This window comes from Muscardinus avellanarius (genome assembly GCF_963383645.1).
Source record: "Muscardinus avellanarius genome assembly, chromosome: 6".
In the NCBI taxonomy this organism is placed as follows: domain Eukaryota; kingdom Metazoa; phylum Chordata; class Mammalia; order Rodentia; family Gliridae; genus Muscardinus; species Muscardinus avellanarius.
The window spans coordinates 46,668,105-46,691,545 of NC_137791.1; the positions used below are offsets into that span (position 1 = coordinate 46,668,105).

Sequence of the window (23,441 nt, forward strand, 5' to 3'; positions counted from 1 at the left end):
CCCAGTATTCTGAGTATTTAGTATCATTCCTCAGTTTTATTTTAACTAATGTTCCCACTTTTTTTGTACTTAATATTCCATGTTCCTCTATTGTATATTTACCTTTTTCACCACTTCATACTTGTTATTTAGCTATTTGTCTCTTCCAAAAGATTGTAAATCTGCATGCCTTCTTAATATTAATACTTTTCTCACCTTGCCCACTTTCCTCCACATTGTCAATGTAAAATATACACATAGCATATATTAAATAAATTTTGAATCTTGACTCATCCTGGTTATGCACATTCCTGAGAATTCTTGAGAAAAATAAGCACTTCCAAGAGTCTTTGTGGTAGGGATTTATGACTTGTTTACACACAACTTCTGTTTTTGCTGCCCCAAAATGTTGTGTTTCACTTAATTATAATTAACTTCATACAAAAGAAGCTCCTATATAATGACCAACTCTTCATATTGTTAAGTCAGAGAGTGCTTATGGTTGGATGTGGTTTGTCCCCTAGCATTTCATGTGTTGAAGCTTGCTCCCCAGTGTAAGAAGGTTAAGAGGAGGTGGGGACCTTGAAAAGGTGGTGCCTAGTAGGAAGTAACTAGATAATTGTAGGCACTTTCCCTGAAAAGGATTGAAGTAGTTCTCATAGGGATCTCTGGTTTCTCACAAATGTGAGGTGCTATAAAGGCCTGAGCCTGTGCCCTGAATCTCTTTTTGGTAGTACTGGGGTTCCTGGAAACCCTTCTACCTCCGGGCTACACTCCCATACCTATTTTTATACATTTTTGTTTGGAAACCTGCGTGATCCTCCTGTCTCTACCTCCCAAGCACGGGGATTACAAGCGTGCGCCACCATGCCTGGCTCTGAATCTCTTTCTAACATCCTGTGTTTGAAGTAATCTTTCCCCCTCCCATGAACTCCAGGCATGATGCTGTCCTCCATGAGGCAATGCAGCCAGGGGTCCCTTGTCAGAGCTTGTATCAAACTGAACTTTCTAAAATTGTGAGCTAAATAAAACTCTTCTTAATAAAGTTGCCCTGCTTCGGCTATTTCATTTTAACAGAAAAAACTGTCTAATACAGAATATGTGAAAAGTCTAAGTTACTGCTTTATAAGCTAACAAATTAACCTATCAGTTTCACATATGTATTATGACAGATCAGTAGTTTTCTGGAGCAAACAGTTATTTATAGCAAAATGCAGCAACCATTTTGTAACTCATGACTATCCCATTATTTTCTAGAAATTAAATCCAACAAATTCTCACATTTATAAAACTGGATAGCGTTTAATCAACCTTGATGTTTGTTACAAAATCTTCACTCTATAAACCCACTCATTTCAAACCCTCTTCCTTAATCCCTAGGCTTTTCTATCATTATTCTAAAATATATTTATAAGTGATTTCTGTAAAGATAAACCTTTTAAATTAAGTTTGTTATTTTTCTAAGGAAAGATTATTTTAAACTGCTCCATGAGGACTTCCGGGAAGATGGCAACCGAGAAAAGCGGGGCTAAAGAGCACCGCTAACAACCAATCTCCATTACCACAAAATGCATTTCATAGCCAGAAAACACCATACCAGAGAAACAAAAAAATCACCAGTCTCCAGAGAAAAAGCAAACTGAGAACAGAGCTCAGAGCCACAGAGGAGATACACCGGCCTCACACCCGAGGACGCGGCAGCAGCACCATACTGCCGGCGGCAGCAGCAAATTCACCGGACGGCTATAGCAAACCGAAGTGAACCTCTGCGGAACAGCCAGGTGGGATTTCTCGCCGCAGGTAAAATCTAAAACTCCCAGTGGCTGAGCTCAGCACACGCTGCAGGGATTCAGAGTGGAAATCAAAAACCAAGAAGAAATACGCCAGCCTCACGGCCGAGGGCGTAGCAGCGGTGCCATATTGTCACCGGCGGCAGCAGCAGAGAATTCACCGAATCCAGTACAGCTACATCTGCGTACTCAAGAACAGTGAGTCAAATTGCGGGTCACAGAGGAGAAATCCCAGTACTGTACTCCCTGGGACTTGACCCAGTGGGGGAGGGGCGGTGGCAGAGATATCACACCATAGGAGAACGTGCAACCTGGCACCCCCCCCAGTCTAAAGCAGCCTCTATCGACCCTCTAGGTCGGAGACTCTGTGATACAACCCAGTAAAGGAGTAGTGGGGTCTGAGATACTACTGACTCGAGATCCAGAACACCTTAAGTGAAGTCATAGTGACCCAAGGGAAGAACCCAGAGAAGGCACAAACTTCCGAAATCATGGGAAAGAGGAATAATACTGGAGCAATGAATGCCCACAACCCCACAACATCAGAACCCGATAAAACAGAAAATCAGAAATTTCTAGAAGATCAAATCAGGAAAATAACTGTAGAAATAATAGAAGTGCTTCGAAAAGAACTCAGAGAGAGCCAAAAAGAGATAAAGGATGCAATTAATGAAGTAAAGGCCTCAATTCAAAGCACAAACAACCGATTAGAACACATGGAGAACAGAATCTCACTCTTAGAAGATGATCATTCCAAAAATGAACACATAGTTTCTAATCTAGGAAAAAATATCCAACAGCAGGAATCTGATATTGAAGAAATATGGGCCCATTTTAAGAGAGCTAACCTAAGAATAATTGGAATAGAGGAGGGAAAAGAAAGTGAAACCAAAGGGATCAACAATCTTTTCAAGGAAGTAATAGCAGAAAATTTTCCAAACATAGAGCAAGAGGTTGATACACAGGTCCAGGAAACTTATAGAACTCCCTTTAGACAGGATCAGAGAAGAGGATCCCCACGCCACATAATTGTCAAAATGACCAATGTGGAAGCCAAGCAGAGAATCTTAAAGGCAACAAAAACAAAGGGCCAAGTGACATTCAGAGGCAAACCAATTAGAATCACTCCAGACTTCCCAAACCAAGTCATGAGAGCCAGAAGGGCTTGGAGTAACATATTCCAAACTCTGAAAGAAAACAACTTCCAGCCAAAAATTTCCTATCCAGCAAAACTTTCTATCAAATTAGATGGAGAAATAAGAAGCTTCCATGACAAACAGAAACTGAAGGAATTTATGTCTCAAAACCAGCACTAGAGAAAATACTCAAAGAGATTAACTACAAAGAAGAAATAGGTAACACACACCAGAACCAGAGAAACAAGATTTTCCATCCAACAGTCAACTAAGATTGGTTATCTGTGGAGATTCATTACTTATGTTAGTCTTTTACCTATCTCTAAAGGGTATTGTTTGCCTTTATTGTTGTTAATTTTTAGGATTTCTAGTTGGAATATTAATATACCTTCAGATATAGCAATTGGAAATATTTTATCCCATTCTATTAGTAACTGTTAACTCTGTTTACATTGTGTTTGGATATACAATATTTTTTTTTTAATTTTTTAGGGAGTTTGTATACTCTTCTGTTGCCTTTGCCATTGAAATCATATCCAAGAAATCACTGCCAATTTGAATGTTGTGAGGTTTTATGGCCCAGATTTTCTCCTAAAAGTTTATAGTCTTAAGATTTATATTTAGTTCTTTTATCTATTTTGAGTTAATATTTGTATATGGGATTAGGTAAGGGTCCAACTTTATTCTTTTCCATGTAATATGTTTCAACAATATCTAGTTAAAAGATTATTATTTCTACCACCAAATGTTCGTGGAAACCTTGTCAAAAATAACTTGACAATATAGGAAAGAATTTAGCTCTAGGCTTTTATTTAACTCCAATGGTTTATAAATCTGCCTTTAGAATAGTACTATACTGTTTCAATTATTGTAGCTTTATATAATTTGAAATCAGAATAGCATTTGGAAATATTTTATCCCATTCTATTAGTAACTGTTAACTCTGTTTACATTGTCTTTGGATATACAATATTTTTTTATTTTTTAGGGAGTTTGTATACTCTTCTGTTGCCTGTGCCATTGAAATCATATCCAAGAAATCACTGCCAATTTCAGTGTTGTGAGGTTTTATGACCCAGATTTTCTCCCAAAAGTTTATAGTCTTAAGATTTATATTTAGGTCTTTTATCTATTTTGAGTTAATATTTGTATATGGGGTTAGGTAAGGGTCCAACTTTATTCTTTTCCATGTAATTATTATGTTTCAACAATATCTAGTTAAAAGAATATTATTTATACCACCAAATGTTCATGGAAATCTTGTCAAAAATAACTTGACAATATAGGGAAGAATTTATCTCTAGGCTTTTACTTAACTCCAATGGTATATATATCTGCCTTTAGAATAGTAGTATACTATTTCAATTATTGTAGCTTTATATGGTTTGAAATCAGAAAATATATATCTTTTAGCTTTGTTCTTTTTCAAGATTGTTTTGGGTATCTAGAGTCCATATTCCATATTAGGACAGATTTTTTTCTGAAAAATAAATATATAAATATATGATAGTTTTTCCTAAAAAAAAAAATAGAAAAAAATATTCTTTGGTAAGAAAGAAAGTAAAAAGAAATATTGAAATGTTATCTTTAAGTCATCAAAAGCTTGGTATCAGACAAATGAAACTGTTATGTGAGATTATCATTTTTAATTTTGGATAAATTGCTATAATACTAGATGTCAACCACTAAGCCAAGCATGGGAGGGAGGGATGGGGAGGGAATGGGGTGGGGATCGGGTGGGGGCTGACTGGGCGATGTGTGCATGTATGTCTACAAAAGTTTGTATCCCACTATGATGTATGAATACAGTGCACCAATTAAAAAAAAAGAAAAAAGAAAAAAAAAAGAAAAGCTGGGCGTGGTGGCGTACGCTTGTAATCCCTGCGCTTGGGAGGCTGAGACAGGAGGATCTCACAGGTTCGAAATGAGCCTCAGGTACTTAGTGGGGTTCTTGGCAACATGGTGAGACCCTGTTTTAAAATAAAATATAAAAATAGGTCTGGGAGTATAGCCCAGAGTTAGAAAGCCCCTGGGTTCCACCCCCAGTTCCACCAAAAAAAAGAAAAAAAAAGAAAAAAAAAGTAGAAGGAAAAGAAAAAAATGGACCAGGGCTGTGGCTCAGGAGTAGAATACAGGTTCAATCCTCAATACCCCCACACACACACACAAAAATTCAAACCAGACATCATCACCTTTCTAAATAAAATTCCCTAAGTTCCTTCTCTCTCTTTTGTGTATGTGGTATTGGGGATTGAACTCAGGGACATTCTCCCTCTGATATACACCCTCAGCCTTTTTATTGTATTATTTGGAAGCGGGGTCTCACTGGGTTGCAAGGGACCTTAATAAGTTGCTGATCCTCTTGTCTCAGTCTCGAAAGTACTGGGATTATAGGTGTGCATCACCATGCCCAGATTCTTAGTTCTCTTTTAAAATAGTGAGAGGTTGGGGGTATATCTCAGTGTAAAGCTCTTGCCTAGCATGTGTATTACCATGTTCAACTGTAAGCACTATAAAAAGACAAAAACAAGTCTGACATGGTAGCTTATGCCTGTAATCCTAGTATTTGGGAGGCTGAGACAGTAGGATCACAGACTCAAGGCCAGCCTCAGCAAGGCCTTGTTTGAAAATAAAAAATAAAAGGTCTGGGATTGTGGCTCAGTGATAGAATGCCCCTGAGCTCAATTCTTAATACAAAAAAAAAAAAAGAAAGAAAGAAGGGGAAAATATCCTATGTTGTCCCAAGAAATTTGCCAGGTCTTTATAATCACAGATCACTTGAAATAGGGAACTTATTTTTAGAATTCTCGTGAATAATGCCGGGCGTAGTGGCATGCACTTGTAATCCCAGCACTTGGGAGGCTGAGACAGGAGGATAACAATAAAAAAAAAAAATAAAAAATAATAAAATAAAAAAAATAAATAAACTGCTCCGTGAAATAATGGCAGTAAATTATTCATAGTAAATTAGAATCCAAGATTGAAATAATCCCATTACGTGTGAAGCAAAATGTCTATTTACATGTTTAAACTCTGCCTGCAGATGTTTTTGTTTTGAGAAACATTTCTGTTGATAAAACATCAATTTGGCATAATCTCTAAATCCCTTTTAGGGCCAAAAAGACTTTTTTAAAAAATCTATCATTGTTTATAGTTCAGAGCCAGTTTGGACTAAATTGAAGAAAATGTCTGACACAAGCTTATTTGAACAACTATAAAAGTTAATGTAACCCTCGGTACCTACAAGACATTTAAACAGTAATAGTACAGTTTGTACATCAGCATTCGAAATGGAAAATTTTATTATCAGAAAACTTGTGCTAGATAGAATTGAGAAGACAGGCAATTATTTCAATTTCTATTGTACTTCAGAAAGTTTGACAATTTATCTTTCAGTGAATACAATTCTCTTATTTAATAATATATGTATGTGCATAATATGTGCACATGTATAATTATATAAATAATAAGGTATATAACTCATTTTGATACCTTTACAGAGATATATTTGAAATCAGAGTTTAATAACTGTCTCAAGTAACCCTTAGAACTTCATTTTCCATATCACAAAGTAAGTTACTACATTTTTTTTAGCTGAGAAGTGATAGAAGTAATTTTTTTTTCATTTTATTTCTTTGGTGTACTTTGTTTTGTACACTCAAATTTAGGTCATATCAGGAGAGAGGTCTTCTATAGTAGTGTAATCTAGTTCTCAATACTAGTTGGCCCCAAAAATGAGTATATAAGCTGGTGTGTTCATAAATAAGCTTTTATGATTGGATATACAAATCCCATTTTAGTAGAAATCTAATCAGCATCACTTTCATCTTGTGCTTTTTGTAAGATGAATCAGATTTTAGTGACTTAAAAAAAAAAAGGAAACAAGGCTCAAAGAACCATTGGTTTTGAATTCCTGTCTCTCCATGTGTTGGCTATATATGGTTCTGAGTTTTCTTTATAAACCATTGATGAGGAGCCGGGCGTGTGGTTCACACTTGTAATCCCAGCATTTGGGAGGGAGACAGGAGGATCGAGGTTCGCAGACAGCCTCAGCTACTTAGTGAGGCTCTTTGCAACTCAGTGAGACTCTGTTTCAAAATAAAGAATAAAAAATAGGGCTGGTGTGCCAAGACATCCTGCTGCCTCGGCATCTATGTGTTGAGACCCCACTCCACATAGTTAATCGGCAAAAAAGCCCCGAGAAGGAGGTATCGTCTCTGGCCAAAGTACCCCAAACTTTTAGATATCCTTCACTATTATTCCTTTTAACTTTCTACACAAATTGCTCCAGTGATGTGAAATCAGGACTAAACTGAGTCCGTGGAAATAAACTCTCTAATAATTTGTCTAAACATCCTTGGCTTTGCTCAATAGTAATGAAAAAACTGGCCAGAACTCAGATGCTGTGATAAACATTCCAGCTGCAGCAATCACTAGGTTAAGCCATTAACTCCGGTAAGGTAGCTCAGTTTAAGGTAACTGTTTATCCTTGAGATCCTGCCTAGAGACAGAGAAGATAAAACCTTGTGTGTGACCTTAAAGCAATTTAGTTGATAAACAACTTAGCTGCCCAAATACAATAGACCCAAAGAAAAAGATTGTTGACTTTTACCTCAGTGTGAGCATTCCTGGAAAAAGGGAGACTGACCGCATGGTTAGAAATGAAAATGACAAAATAAAGGACAGATGTTCTAAATATATATGTATGAAAGAAAGGAAATACCGTAAGAGTAAGAAAAGCATTTTTGCATGAAGAAGAGCTTATCATAAGAAAGTCCCAACTGGGAAAGAAAGGAATTAGAAGGTTAAAAGCAGGTTGCAGAAGGTTTGTGACAGGGAAATGGATTATTAAAGATGAGTAGGCTTCTAATAGGCTTGTTGTCTAAAGAAGAGTGCTCAGCAGTTAAGGAAATACATCTGACAATTAAATCCAAGAACTTCATGGTGTTGTTCGTGGTGTTTTGTCTGCCAAACTGTGTTGTGAGTTTGCTTAAGCTTTCAGATTTAGAAGGTAAAATGCCAACACCTGAAGAAACCCTATCACATCCACCTGAATCACCACATCTCCTCACACTTGCTATATGGACTGAGCACAAAAGATGGAAAGTTCCAAGAAAATTAAAGAAGATTCCCAGAGAAGCCTCCAAGCCTTGGGCGTGCCCGTTTCCTCTGGAAGATTGCCCTTTGGAACTGCTTGTCTGCAAAGGAGATCCGGAGTTAATCTCTTGAAAGCCAAAAGCCAGCTGAAAACCGGACTAGTTTTTTTACCTTTGTTTACGTGTCATTCACTATTGTTTCACAGTGATTGCATTCACTTCTTTTTCTCTTATCATTAACTTTACTGGTGAAGGGTATAAATTTTTCGGGGTTCTTGTAATAAAGTGTCATTGGCTCAAGAAGCCTTTGTCCATCTCAGGTTCTTTCCAAAGCGTCGTACCTAAAAACTTAAGGAATTCATAGAGGGGAAAGAATTGCTGCAGATAAGTTTCTGCAGAACTCCACCCGCCTTTTGCCCCATCTTTCTGAGGATTTGACCGGGAGCTGACAATAACGACCCAACTGAGATTAGTCGGCAACACTGGTGGTGTAGCTCGGAGGTAGAATGCCCCTGGGTTCCATCCCCAGTACCACAAATAAATAAATAAAACTTGATGAGAATTTTATAAAATAGAAGTCATTAAAATGGATGATCCCTAGTTTACAATGATTTTACTTAAAAACTTTTAATGGTGCAGAAGTGGTACACACTTAGTATAGTCTGTACTTTGAATTTGGCCTTCTCTTTGGCTGGCAATATGCTGTGTGATACTCTCTCAGGATAGAGCAGAGACAGCAGACTGCAAATCCCAGTCATTCATTGTAGGTAAGCAATTGCAACTCTGCAGTGATGGTCAGTAGGCTAGGTGTATTAAGTGCACTTTCAACTTGGGCTATTTTAAATTTCTAGTGAGTTTATCAGGACAAAACTCCATTATAAGTCCAGACATAGAAGTATTTACAGATTAGAGGATTCAAATTCTTAACAAGGATGTGGTAGGACTGTTTATTAGTAACATAAATTGAATTGTGATGACCATAGGTTGTATAGGAAATACATCATTTTACCAAAATAAAAATTTCATAATACAGTAATTATAAAAATTAATAAAAAATTAGAAGCATAAATACATTTATATACCTTAGTGTTATTTTCTAAGTAAAATTAGTTTATTTACTGATAATACATTGTCTATATTTTTAACAAGAACATCCATTCATTCAAAATTTTAAGAGTAACATTTTTTAAGTGGTGATCTATCCTTAGAGAATATAAAGTTTAGTGTCCGTCCAGTCAAAGATTTAATTACTTCTTCATCAACTATAATGTAAAGTTGTAAGTCTAATTTACTTGAATTTTGTGAGGTCTACATGTCTGTAGTACGTAGCAGCACTCTGAGTACTTTAGGAAGCCATATTACAAAAAAGGATTTAAAAAAGATTTTTTTGCCATCTCAAGATATTAAGATATTATTCTTATATTCATATGGCTTTTAGAAGCTTTTTTTTTTTGCAATGGACAAAAATTCAAGAAGCTGGGAAAAGTGAAGAGTTTTTAATTGTATGTTTAAGTAGTGAAAGCACTAACTTTCATAAATCACTGAAACTAAGCTCATCACAAATAGTGGCAGGAACTTAATATTCATCTTTAAAAATCTAAATTATAGCCGAGCGTGGTGGCGCACGCTTGTAATCCTGGCGCTTGGGAGGCGGAGACAAGAGGATCGCGCAGGTTCGAAGCCAGCCATGCGCGCTGGTTTAGGAGACCCTGTTTCCAAATATAAATGTAAAAATAGGTCTGGGAGCGTAGCCCGGAGGTAGAAGGGCTTCCAGGAACCCCAGTACCACCAAAAATATATATATATAAATTATATTTTAGACGGGTGTGGAATAGTCCAGCATTTAAAGTAGGTCATGAGCCAGGCATGGTAGTGCATGCTTGTAATCCCAGCATTCAGGAGGCTGAGACAGGAGGATCGAGGTTCGCAGAAAGCCTCAGCTACTTACTACTTAGGCCCTGTGCAACTCAGTGAAACCCTGTTTCAAAATAAAGGATAAAAAATAGGGCTGGGTGTAGTGCGGAGGTAGAATGCCTCTAGGTCCATCCCTGGTACCACACACATACACAAAAAGTAGATCATGGAATGCTTCACTGCTCTGATTGAAAATGTGTAAGTATTCTGTACTATACTCAGCATTCTTATTAAAATATTTTTTTCTGAAGTTTAATAAATGCTCAAATAATGGATTTGTGACTTTTTCACATGATTTCAGCATCCATGATGATTTTGCATTACTGGATTGATTTTAATGCTTTTTAAATTTCTTATACATACTATTAGTTTAGAGCACCTTCATTTAAAAATAAAAGCTAGATAAAATCTATACAAGAACTGGTTTGTTTGTTTTAAAAAGAAAAATAACTATAAAAATTTCCCCTTCATTCTTAGTTTAAAAAACCTACTTCAGAGGATCCTAATCTCTATAATATTAATTTTGTAAAAGAATACAATAAAAGAACTATATTAGCATGCCTAACCTTAATTGCACTGATATCCTCAATGGTTTTATTTTTCAAACATCTTAAAGATTTATGTATTTCATAACTGTCTTAAAAGCTTATTTCTTGTGAACCCAACTAAGTAATGTCTGATCTCAAAATTATAATTCACCTGATTTTAAGCAAAATACATAGAAAGTGAGGTCACTGTGTAATTCTTTTAAAGCCTGTTCATGGTAGTCTATGTCTACCACAGCGGTGGAGAGCTGCACTACTTACTTCATTACAGCTCCTGCTCAGCAATTAGCTGCAGCTATGACTTGGTGGTGTGGATTCCTCAAAGGTCAGACACGAAGCATCAATCCTAGGACCACACTGGTAGAAAGGTTGTATACCTATAATAACTTTAAGTCTTCATTTTTGCGGAGAATATAAAGGCTAACTTAAATATATGTGTAATTCCCCCCTCCTATTTTAGTCTTTTGGCATGTTCATAGTTTCCACAAATAGAAAGTTTGGCAAACTGAAATTTTCTCATGTTTTAAAATTGAGTACAAATGATAATAAAAATATAAAAAGGTCCCTGCATATGTAAAAACAAAAAATCTTCTTTTAGTACCCCCCTTAAAACAAGAAAATAGTTTTTTACAAAAATAGCTTGTCAGTAGAACTTCATAAAGCCATGTCTAGATTATTGATTATCACAAAATGTAAATGCTTGTCATGTAAATATCTTATGAATTTGTACCTCTATGTGTGCGTGTGTGTGCGTGCATGTGTGTGTGTGTGTGTGTGTGTGTGTGTGTGTGTGTGTGTGTGTGTTTTAAAGCTGGCTTCCCTCTGAAAAGTAGCATTCATCATTTTTTTCATATGTTACTCAGTAACATACATAGAAACATACATAGCATATATTTTATGGATCAAATATTTCCAAGTAACAGTCAAATCTTAAAATATAATGTCATATTAGCACTTTTTAGATGGACAATGAAAGTCCACCATAATTTGATCCTAAAAGAAATCACTGAAGTCAAATTTAGTATTTTCTATTCCAAAGAAGCATTTTTAGTTCAATAAAGTGTCTTGACAAAATGTGTCTGAAATCCTGGAGGACAGTTCTCTAAGCAATATCCAAATTACAATTCAGTGTTCTCACACATTGTGTTATAGAAAATGTTTTCTTCAGTACCTTATCCAAGTACAAATTGTCAACTAAAAATATTTATGTCTTGGCTCAGAACTGGGAACACATATTCCCCATTCATCATCCAAGTGATTGAGTGATCCAAAAATATTTTCTTAAGATATCATTTAGGCCGGGCGTGGTGGTGCACACTTCTATCCCCGCGCTTGGGAGGCTGAGACAGGAGGATCGCACAGGTTCAAAGCCAGCCTCAACTACTTAGTGAGGCTCTCAGCAACTTACTGAGACCTTGTTTCCAAATAAATATAAAAGAGGTCTGGGAGTGTAGCCCGGAAGTAGAAAGCCTCTGGGTTCCATCCCTAGATATATATATATATATATATATATATATATATATATATATATATACACACACTATCTTACATGGTCAGTATAAGACAGTTTTTAAATAAGTATACTTTCAAAAATGGTTAAGCAAAACAATGTGGAAATAATAAGCCTAGATATTTCATTTTTAGACTAATATGGAAGTCCTTGTAGCCCTTAATTTTGAAAAATTCTTAAATACTTAAATATAGGCATGATAGAAGATGTTCCTCCTCAGTGTTCATTATTTGCACCACTGAGTACTTGCAGGCAACGAATGTATGTTCTCCTGGAGGAGTGCCGTGTAATAATTACGTGAACCAGACTACTGGGCTTGAGTCCCAGCCTTACCACTTACTGGCAACACGATCTGGGATAACTAACCTAAATTACCTCTTTGGGCTGTGGTTGCTTCTGAATGTTGTATTAAATGAGTTACTAAAGACAAATCATTTAGAATAATGGCTGTCATATAGTGTACTTTCAGTAAACATTAGATATTTGTGTATTATTAAATTATTTTAGTGCAAAACATGTTAAAGAAAGGTTCTAAATCAACCTCTTGTTGCTATCAATCAGTTCTTACTCTATGTGTATTTAGTATATAATCTAATTTATACAGATGTACATGATCTATATTATACATATATAAAAACTGCATAATATATATGATGTACATGTGTATGTATGAATGTATATATGCAAGTGAGAAATATAAAAATGAAAACATGTTTAAGGCAAAATATATAATATAATTAAAAGTTACAGTAAATTGAAAAACCTATAGTCCAAACTTTCATGAAGATAAAAAAAAATCATTTACCCCTCCAAAATCTCCACCTTTATATAGTTTATACTTGGAGCTCAGGGTATTTGCTTTACAGTTTCCATGGCTTTGTATTTTCTTCAGTATGCACTAATAATAACATTCATGAAATAATCCTGTTAGAAAGTAAAATCTTCTTTAAAACAGTATCAGTTCATGGATTTGGAGATTTCTTGCTTTCTGGTCCAAAGTTTCAGGATGTCCTTTTTATGAGGTAGTCGATCAGCAGCTTGCCAGGAAATAAAGGTCAAAAGTTTATTGGCTTAAGCATAAGTCATCTTACCAAGGTAGTTAGCTGGCACGTATCCTTTCTGTCCTTGAGCTTCCGCTAACCACCATTCTTTATTTCCACTTAAATCACAAAATCTAAGTATATGGACTCTTTGGTATTCCTGAAGGCTGAGTTCATGGTCACTTCGTGCTTGAAAAGCATGAACTGCATAGAAAACCTAGACAAAGAAGTAAATGGCATTATTGGAATCAGAACCTAAACGTTTAGAAAAACATAACGTTTCAAGCTTCTAGGATGGTAAAATTTTCTTATTTTTTAAAAGTCATTTTGTTTAGCTCTTTCTATTGGGTTTATTTTGTTAAAATATAACCCAGAAGAGAATGGAATAAAATAAACATTTTTTCTTTTTTTTTTTTCTTTTTTTTTTTTTGCGGTTTTGGGGATAGAACCCAGGGCCATTTGACCTCTGAGCTACACCCCCAACCCTATTTTTTATTCTTTTATTTTGAAACCGGCTCTCACTGAGTTGCAGAGTGCCTCACTAAGTAGCTGAGGCTGTCGGAGAAATGCGATCCTCTGGTCTCAGCCTCCCAAATGCTGGGATTTTAAGTGTGTGTCTGGCTTGAAATAAACATTCTTAATGCTATTGGAAAGAGTTTAACTTGTCCATACTTGAAGGCATTTGGCAGTTTCTATTAAAATGTTTTCATGTTAATTCATTTGAATCAATAATACTGTAAGAATCTCTTGTAATGAAACAAACTCTGGCATATATTTTGTACAATAATGTTACATAAGGTGAAAAGTAAGAGGAGTTTGGGAATAAACTAAAGATTTAACAAGAAAAAAATGTTAAATTCTAGACCCTCCTACTAAGGAAATTTGTCCTAAAAAATGGTGTTTCCTAAGATGAGTAACAGAAAATTCTTAGGAAATGGTAAGCAAGAAAAAAGGTACAATGTTAGATGAATAAGATGTGCCTAAAATTGGTTATCTCTTTGAAAGGTAGGATGATGGGTGATTCTTATTGTTACTTCTATGTTCCTTTGTTTATTTTCCAAGCCTTCATAATGGCATTTTATTAAATTTACACTTGAACAAATTATAAGCGACTTAGAAGAAACTAATAAAACTTTTTTTCTCTAACCTCATAAGAACTTGTAATTATTAGTTGCATAGAAAGCCCTAAAATAAGTGTGGAATAATTCCTTTCATCTTTTAGTAAAATGAGACTAATGATCAAAATGTTCAGCTTTGGTGTAAAATTAAGCAATTGGCTAACAATACTCATAGATTAGCTTGTTTCATCAACCTTCATAAACTATCTACTAAGTACTAGATATCATCAGGGACTTTACAACCTAGCTAGAAAATAATATCAACGAAGCAAAACAAAAGAAAGGACACCCCCCCACCAACAAAACTACACACACATGACAAATAAGCTAGCTGTGAGCGGAATTTCAAAAGAAGTAACCTTTCATAAACGACAAAGTTGACGAAGGGGGTAAATGTGTCCTTCAGAGAATGAGTATATGAAAACAAGATATAAGAAAAGGCAAGCAGATTGCCTTTCAAACCTCAGTGCCAAAAGATAAAGAGAACGATGAGATATGAGATAGATGACTTCACTAACCAGGAAAAGAGACGAGGCAGTGGGGGAAGGGACTGCATTTTAGCTTAAGTTGAGAACCTAGCACAAAGGTACCATTTACAAACCAGAAAAGCTGTCAGACACCAAAAATGCCAGTTCTCTGATCTTAGATGCGCAGGAGCCACAATTGAATGAAATTTCTACTGTTTTTAAACCACCTAGTTTGTGGTATTTTGTTATAACAGACTGAAAAGACTAAGGCACCCATTGAAACTTCTCTGGCACATAGTAGGAATCCAAATATTTGCTAATTTAACTTCATTTAGGCTGAAAGTCTTAGATATACAGGAGATTGTCTTGTATCAAACAAGAAATACAAGGGAGGTTTGGGGACATGGATTGTTTCATAAGAAAAATAAAAATCTGAATGTGGTAGCACCTGCTTGTAATCCCAATACTTGGGAGTCTGAGACAGGAGGATCACAGAGTTGAGGACAGCCTCAGCAATTTAGCAGGGCTATCCACAACTTAATGGGACAGTATAAACATAAAAAATAAAATGGGGCTGTAGCTCAGGGGTAGAATGCTTCTGGATTCTATCCCAACTACCAGGAAAAAGGAAAGAGAAGGAGGGAAGGAGGGAGGAAGAAAAACAAAGGGAGGTGCTAAAGATTCTTCATCAATGGGATAATGGCAATAACTAAAAAGCTTATGACATCACTTTTTTCCAACAATGCTGTAAGATGATACTTGGAGAAGAAAAGAGTTCATTAGTGCTGGTAGAACCCATGTCTACTAACTCAAAATTCAATGATTGGTCTGTTTCTCATAATGCTTTAGGAACCAAACTTTTGTTCTAGGAAGGATTTGCAGAGTTGAGATCTCTAAAATGTCGTTGTTACTGTTGTGGGTTGTTTGGAAACTGAAAGCATTAATTAGATCCACAAAAATGGAGTGAAAGATTTGGTTTGCAAAAGTATTCAGAAATGTGACTGCTAATACAACTCCTGAAATAATCTGTAATATCTTGCTTTAGCAGTTTCTAACCATAACATATTTTTTTATAAATATGTATCTTTTACCAATGCAGCTATAGATTTTTTTAACAGAATGGATTAGCTATGTAATATACCATTCCTAAATACTTGTGGTAATCTTTCATTTTGACACAAATTCTCTCAAAGGAAATATAAAATCTTCTTAAATCTATTTGGTATGGAATTATAGTGTGTGTATGTATATATATATATATATATATATATATATATATATATATATAACCTTTCTATACTATAGTATACTATAGTAAAGTATATCTATATTACCTTTCAAACTTCAGTGCTTTAGCACTGAAAAAAAAAATATATATATATATATATATTTTTTTTTTTAAGCAGGTCTGGGGATGGAACCCAGGGGCATTCGACCTCTGAGCTTGCCCTATTTTTTATTCATTATTTTGAAACAGGTTCTCACTGATGTGCCAAGAGCCTCACTAAGTAGCTGAGGCTGTCCGTGAACCATGATCCTCCGGTCTCAGCCTCCCAAATGCTGGGATTACAAGCATGCACCACCACGCCCGGCTTGTATAGTTCATATATATGTATTTTTTTTCTACCTCCGGGCTATACTCCCAGACCTATTTTATATTTTATTTGGAAACAGGGTCTCTTAAAGCCAGCGAGGCTGGCTTCGAACCTGCGTGATCCTCCTGTCTCTGCCTCCCAAGTACAGGGATTACAAGCGTGTGCCACCACGCCCGGCTATAGTTCATATTTTAAGCATTAAATATAGATTCTCGTGAAATCATAAATTTAAAGTAAAAAGTGTGCCAGGCGTGGTGGCGCACACTTGTAATCCCAGCATTTGGGAGGCTGAGACCGGAGGATCACGGTTCGCGGACAGCCTCAGCTACTTAGTGAGGCCTTTCGCAACTCAGCGAGACCCTGTTTCAAAATAAAAAGTAAAAAATAGGACAGAGGATGTAGCTTAGAGGATGAATGCCCCTGGGTTCCATCCTCAGATCCGCAAAAACAAAAAAAAAAACTTTAAAAAGCAAAGTACAAAGTGATACTCTTTTGATACTTTAGATGATCATGGTCAAAAATATACTTTGGATGAGCATTTTTTCATTTTTTATATAACTTCTGTTAAATTCAGGCATACATTATATACTTCATAAGGAAGTAAATCTGCTTTTAAAGACAGCAATCTTTTTAGTCTGCCTTTTTTAGTTTTTATTATTTTTATTTTCTTTAATTTTAAACTACAAATTAGAAGTTTTTAACCTGTCTTGTATTTAATAGCTCATAGTCTCGATATTTTAATTGTCTTAGGCAGCTGATCCAGAAACATTAATTAAAATGTTTTAAATTTGAACCATTGTCATCTAATCCTCTTTTTTTCTCTTGGAATTTAGTAAAATATTTTGGTACTTTCTTTGTTTTCAGTGAAGCTCTGGCCCATTTCATATATAATATTCTGTGACTATAACCTAATTCTCCACAGCATTTGCTTTTTTAAAAAATAGCACTGTATTATTGATTCATACCCAATTTATTACCCACTGTTTATAGCCATTAGCTATTTCCCTGTGGTACCATTGTCAGTACAGCATTCCTTATTTTGTATATTTGTGCATTTAATTTTTCCTCCTATGGTAAGTCATATTACCTGTCTTCACTGAATCTCTTTTTACTTACTTTATCCCAGTTCTCCAACTAACAACAACAAAATTTATAATATATTTTAATTTTCTTTTCCAAAACTAGGAGCTAAACAAATAGCATTTATAGTATTATATGTGGTTCAGGAAAACAAAAATGACTATAATTCATAAGAAATGCTCTTTCTTTTCCCTCCTGTTCCAAGAGTAATCTTTTATGTTCTTCATTTTACAGTCATATATTATATTATAAAAGTTGTTTGATAGCCAGGCGTGGTGGCACATGCTTGTAATCCCTGTGCTTGGGAGGCAGAGACAGGAGGATCGTGCAGGTTTGAAGCCAGCCACGCTGGCTTAAAAGACCCTGTTTCCAAATAAAAATATGAAATAGGTCTGGGAGTGTAGCCCGGAGGTAGAAGGGTTTCCAGGAACCCCAGTACCACCACACACACACACACACACACACACACACACACACACACACACATTGTTTGATAAAGATATAGTTATAAATAAATGTATGCAAAATATTCCAACCCAACAGCTATTTAAATATCTTCTATGTCTTTTTTCTTCTTTCCTTATTTCTTTTTCATCTATCTTACCTGAAGTGGTAATAGGGATGTAATTATAGCATACATAGTCTCTGAAGCCTGTTTTGGTTTGTTTGTTTGTTTGTTTTGCAGTACTGGGGATGGAACCCAGGGGCATTCTACCTCCGAGCTACACCCCATGCCCTATTTTTTATTCTTCATTCTAAAACAAGGTCTCACTTACTAAGTAGCTGAGGCTGTCCGTGAACCATGATCCTTTTGTCTCAGCGGGCATTACAAGTGTGCACCACCACACTCGGCTAAAGCCTGTTTTTAATTTCAGAATATCTTTGAAAATCTTTGCCAGGCATGGTGGTGCACACTTGTAATCCCCGCGCTTGGGAGGTGGAGACAGGAGAATCGCGCAGTTTCGAATTCAGCCTCTCTGGCTTAAGAGACCCTGTTTCCAAATAAAAATATAAGATATAGGTCTGGGAATGTAGCCTGGAGGTAGAAGGGTTTCCAGGAACCCCAATACCACCAAAACTAACAAACAGAAAAGAATATCTTTGAAAATCTTTTTCTTTTTTTTTTTTTTTGGTATTGGGGATGGACCCCAAGGGCATTGTAACTCCAAGCCCCCAACCCTATTTTTTATTCTTTATTTTGAAACAGGGTCTCACTTGCAAAGGACCTTACACTAAGTAGCTGAGGCTGTCTGTGAACCACGATTCTCCTGTCTCAGCCTCCCGAATGCTGGGATTACAAGTATATCACCATGCCCGGCTTGAAAATCTTTTAATACCCATAAATAACTCCCTAAAGCTTCACTTTAAGGACTGCCTATTCATTGTAATCTAGCATGTCAAATTTTTGAAGCACTTTCTAAACAAGAGTGTACTAGACATCATCATCACAAGTTGTTGAAAATCTAAAGATAAAAGACTATGTCATGAACTAGAAAAACTGATAGCAAAACAACTTGTTACAAATCAAAAATTGTGCTTTTAATAATTTTTATGTGGAACAGAAAGGAACACTGAATCTTAGATATTGAACTGCCCTCTGAAACTGGGTTTCTACCATTTTTAAGCCTGGTTCTTCACAGAGTACCAAGGACAACATTCTACTGGCCAATCAATACTCAGACACTGCAGACCCCAAGATTCTAACAGACTCCAATATATCCACCCCCTGTTACACATTTCCTATAGAATACCCTTTGTTTGATTATAAGTGGGACTTTTTTTTTTTTTGGTGGCACTGGGGATCCTGGAAACCCTTCTACCTCCTGGCTACACTCCCAGACCTATTTTATAATTTTTAATTTCAAAACAGGGTCTCTTAAGCCACCAAGGCTGGCTTTGAACCAGTGCGATCCTCCTGTCTCTGCCTCCCAAGCGCAGGGATTACAAGCGTGCACCACCATGCCCGGCTAAGTGGGACTTCTTAATGTGATAAGATTTTACTCCCATGACTAGGTTATATCATATGGCAGTAGTAAAGAGATTTTGCAGAGGTACCTGATAAGGTTTCTAAAAAATTGACTTTGAATAATTCAAAAGGAAGATTATCCTAGATGTACCTGACCTAATCAGAACACCCTTTTAAAATAGTGCTTAGCCCTTCTCAAAAGGGAGAGATCTGAAGCCAAAAAGATGCTCATGAACTGAAAGAACAGTCATGTTGTAAGCTGCCTCTAGAGACAGCCCATGGCAAAGATCTGAGAACAGCCCTCAGCTGCTTAGCGTTGTCTCTGACTGATTATCAGCAAGAAAATGAAGACTTCATTCCTACTGGAATAAGAAAGTGAAATCTGCCAATAATCACAAGCTTGAAGAGGACCCCAGATTTCAGAAAAAAAAAAAAAACAAAAAAACAGCCCAGCAAACACTTAGATTGCAACTCTGTGAGATCCTGAGCAAGGCATCCAGCTCACCCAGATTTGGACTTTTGATAATGGACACTCAAATAGTAAGTTTATATTCTTTTTTTTAGTGGTACCCTTTTTTGTTTGAAACAGGATCTCTCCAGGTTGCTGAGAGTTTCCTAAGTTGCTGAGGTTATCCTGGAGCCTGTGATCCTCTCGTCTCAGCCTCTCACCTACTAGAGTTACAGACATGCAGCACCACACCCAGCTAAGTTTGTATGTTTTAAGTCACCAAGCTTGTGGTAATTTGTTATGTGACATAGAACACCAATGTGGACTATGACATTACTATCTGATGGACAGAGGAGGTGAATACATCAGAATAGGAAAGTATATTCACTGATATAACAAAAAGCAGTGCGTGAACAACATACAGATTAAGTTTCTTGGTGTAAATCAGTTCTTCCATGTTTTTAATAACCATCAGCTCATTCTCATTATTTAAAAAAGGTTCTGTGGTATAATTTAGGAGCACTTAATGGACTTAAGAAAGTCAATTGTGGGATGAGAGTGGAAGATCCTGAGTGGATGGGTTCTGCAGCCCCAAAAAGGAAGGTAACCATACCTCCCAATTATACCTGCCACAGAGTTTGCTCCTGGAGGATCTTTCATTAACAAAAGTATCCCATTAAAGATAGTAAGCTATCTATCTATATATATACACTTTTGTTTTTTGGGGTTTTTTTTTGTGGGATGGAACCTAGGGGCATTCGACCTCTGAGCAACACCCTCTGCTCTATTTTTTATTCTTTATTTTGAAACCAGGTGTCACTGAGTTGCAGAGGGCCTCACTAAGTAGCTGAGGCTGTCCGCGAACCACGATCCTCCGGTCTCAGCCTCCCGAATGCTGGGATTACAAGTGTGCGCCACCACACCTGGCTAGTAAGCTATATTTTAACTGTACCTATAAGATTCCTGCTCTACTAGACCCATCCTAGAAAATGTTTGAGGATCTTTACCCAACAAGCTGTCTTCTTTCTTGAGAGGGAGAGTGGATAAGCAAGTTGAAACTCATGAGCAGTGATTTCTAAACTTTTTAGTCACAATTTCTCCTTGTAATTACATCAAAACCTATTTAATTATCTTGCCATAAAAGTATAGATATGCAAATAAGCACATTTTCAACATACTTGAGAAGATTCATGCTCTGACCCTAAAATCCATTCATAGTTCTTACAGTCCATGTTAAAAACTCAGCTCTATTTTAAAAATTACAGAGCCACTATAGATAGCCTAAGTTATTCTGAAGCTTCCTATATCTGAATGATTTGCGGGGCCTACATGTTGTTCATGAATATCAGGTAGAGGCCCAAACCACTCATCCATGTGGCCCTGTGATGGTCCACTGGAACCATCAAAAAACACTAGATTACAGCCGGGCGTGGTGGCGCACACTTGTAATCCCAGCATTTGGGAGGCTAGGACCAGAGGATCGTGGTTCGCGGACAGCCTTGGCTACTTAGTGAGATCCTGTTTCAAAATAAAGGATAAAAAGTAGGGCAGGGGGTATAGATTGGAGGTAGAATGCCCCTGGGTTCCATCCCCAAACCCGCAAAAAAAAAAAAAAATTAGATTACAGAACACAATGCCCCTCAGTAACATGATTTTGCTGCCTCTTCTCCTTGTAGCAAATTTGTTATATAGTGAAGGCTCCAGTTTAAGCTGAGACATTTTAACTCTGAGGTAAAGTATCAGAGATCCCATTGGCTGCAGATTCAAGATTAATCTTATATTCCCATTTAATTAGTAATAGTGCTTATATTTATATCCCTAATACCAGTGTCTATTTTGAATTTGTTCCAAACACTTAGGAAAAGGAGAGCAAGTAACACCTTATGGGGAATACCATCCATATATTTTTTGTTTTGAGCAAAAGAAATGTAGCTTGGTTTTTCCTCTCTTGGTAATGGAAACTTCTAATGAACTTAATGCATCACATAATGTGAGTTGATAGGATTACTCAGAATGGTTTTGCAACAGCAGCTCATAGGAACTAGACATTGCAGTCTCATAAAGCTAATCCAAGGCCAAAATAGTGTAAGTGATAAACTTAGTCCAAAAGTCCTGGTAAGACCAGGTAAGAGCTAGAACTCAATATAAAGCCAGCTTTAGGGTGTCTAGACAAATTTTATCTTCAGATTTCTGTGCTAGGCTATTGAAGAAGGCAAAGTCTGCCAAGATATTTAAGTCTATAGAGTACTCTAATAAAAATTAATTAGTTAGCATTAAAATATAGATCTTCTAGTAGCTCTAAATAAATAATTGAACAATAGAGAAATAGTGTTTTGAAACTTCAAGATAAAAGAGTGTAAAGAAGATATAGCAATATCAAGATTAGTTGAAAATTTACTCATGACTGGGAGAAAAAGTAAAAGTGATATATCTGATACTAAATTTGCACCCAGAGTTTATGAAGAATTTTTACACCTGGAAAATAAGCAGGAAAAAGACCCAATTAAAAAAAATTAATAGACTTTTCACCAAAGAAAATAGAATAATATATAAGCACATTAAAAGATGTTTAACAGCTTTAGTCATTAAGAAAATTAAAATTAAAATCACAAAAAGATACCACCTTTATACCCCCTAAAATGACTATAATATAAAAGATATAATATAAAAGATGTTGGCAAAGATGTGGCTTGTAGGAGTATAAAATGTTTTTCAAAGGCTTTTTGAAAAGTTTGGCAGTTTCTTAAAAAGTTAAACCCAAATTTACCATATGAAACAACAATTCCATTCCTGGTTGACTGCTCAAGAGAAAAGAAATCCAAAGGCTTATGCACAAAAGGTCACAGCAGCATTATTTACAATAACCTCAAATTAGAAATTACCCTAATGTCCATCAAATGGTGAATAGTTAAACAGAATATATGCATGGAATGGAATACTATTAAGCAACTAAAAAGCAACAAGGTACATACATGTACTATAACATAGATAAATTGTAAATACCATATACTGTACAATTCTCTTTATATGGAATATATAGAAAAGAGCTGGGCATGGTGGCACACGCTTGTAATCCCAGCATTCGGGAGGCTGAGACTGGAGGATCGCAGTTCGTGGACAGCCTCAGCTACTTAGGCCCTCTGCAACTCAGTGAGATCCGGTTTCAAAATAAAGAATAAAAAATAGGGTAGCTCGGAGGTCAAATGTCACTGGGTTCTATCCCCAAACCCACACACACACAAAAAGAAATATACAGAAAAGGCAAATCTATGGAGGTATAAAATAGATGAATTGGTACATTGGTACAAAGATTTTTTTTTTTTTTTTTTTTTTTTTGCAGTACTGGGGATGGAACCCAGGGGCATTCTACCTTTGAGCTACACCCCTAGCCCTATTTTTTATTATTTACTCTAAAACAGGGTCTCACTAAGTTGCAAAGGGCCTCACCAAGTGGCTAAGGCTATCCATGAACTGCCACCCCTCCCATCTCAGTCTCCCAAATGCTGGGATTACAAGCGTGAGCCACCACGCCTGGCTGGTACAAAGGATCTTTTGGATTGAAAGAAAATGTTCTAAAATTGGATTAGGGTGAAGATTGCACAGTTCCTTAAATACACTAAAAGTTATTGAATTTTACACTTAACAATAACAATGAAAGAATTTCATAATATAGTAAGTATAATATATGTAATATGTAATATACAATATATGCTTCTAATATAAATATAGTATAATAAGACATTCCTAATGCTGTTTT

The 23,441-nt window shown here is 36.1% G+C and overlaps 1 protein-coding gene across 1 annotated transcript in view; it reads right to left on the reverse strand.

The window, feature by feature from the left end:
* Positions 1–13,041: 13,041 nt before the first annotated feature.
* Positions 13,042–23,441, reverse strand: part of ARHGEF38 (Rho guanine nucleotide exchange factor 38) — a gene marked incomplete at both ends in the record, with an annotated part of 165,444 nt that continues 155,044 nt past the window's right edge. The window contains one exon of the mRNA XM_080697901.1: positions 13,042–13,227. Within this exon, the coding sequence (XP_080554027.1) occupies positions 13,042–13,227 (186 nt within the window). The remainder of the gene's footprint in view (positions 13,228–23,441) is intronic.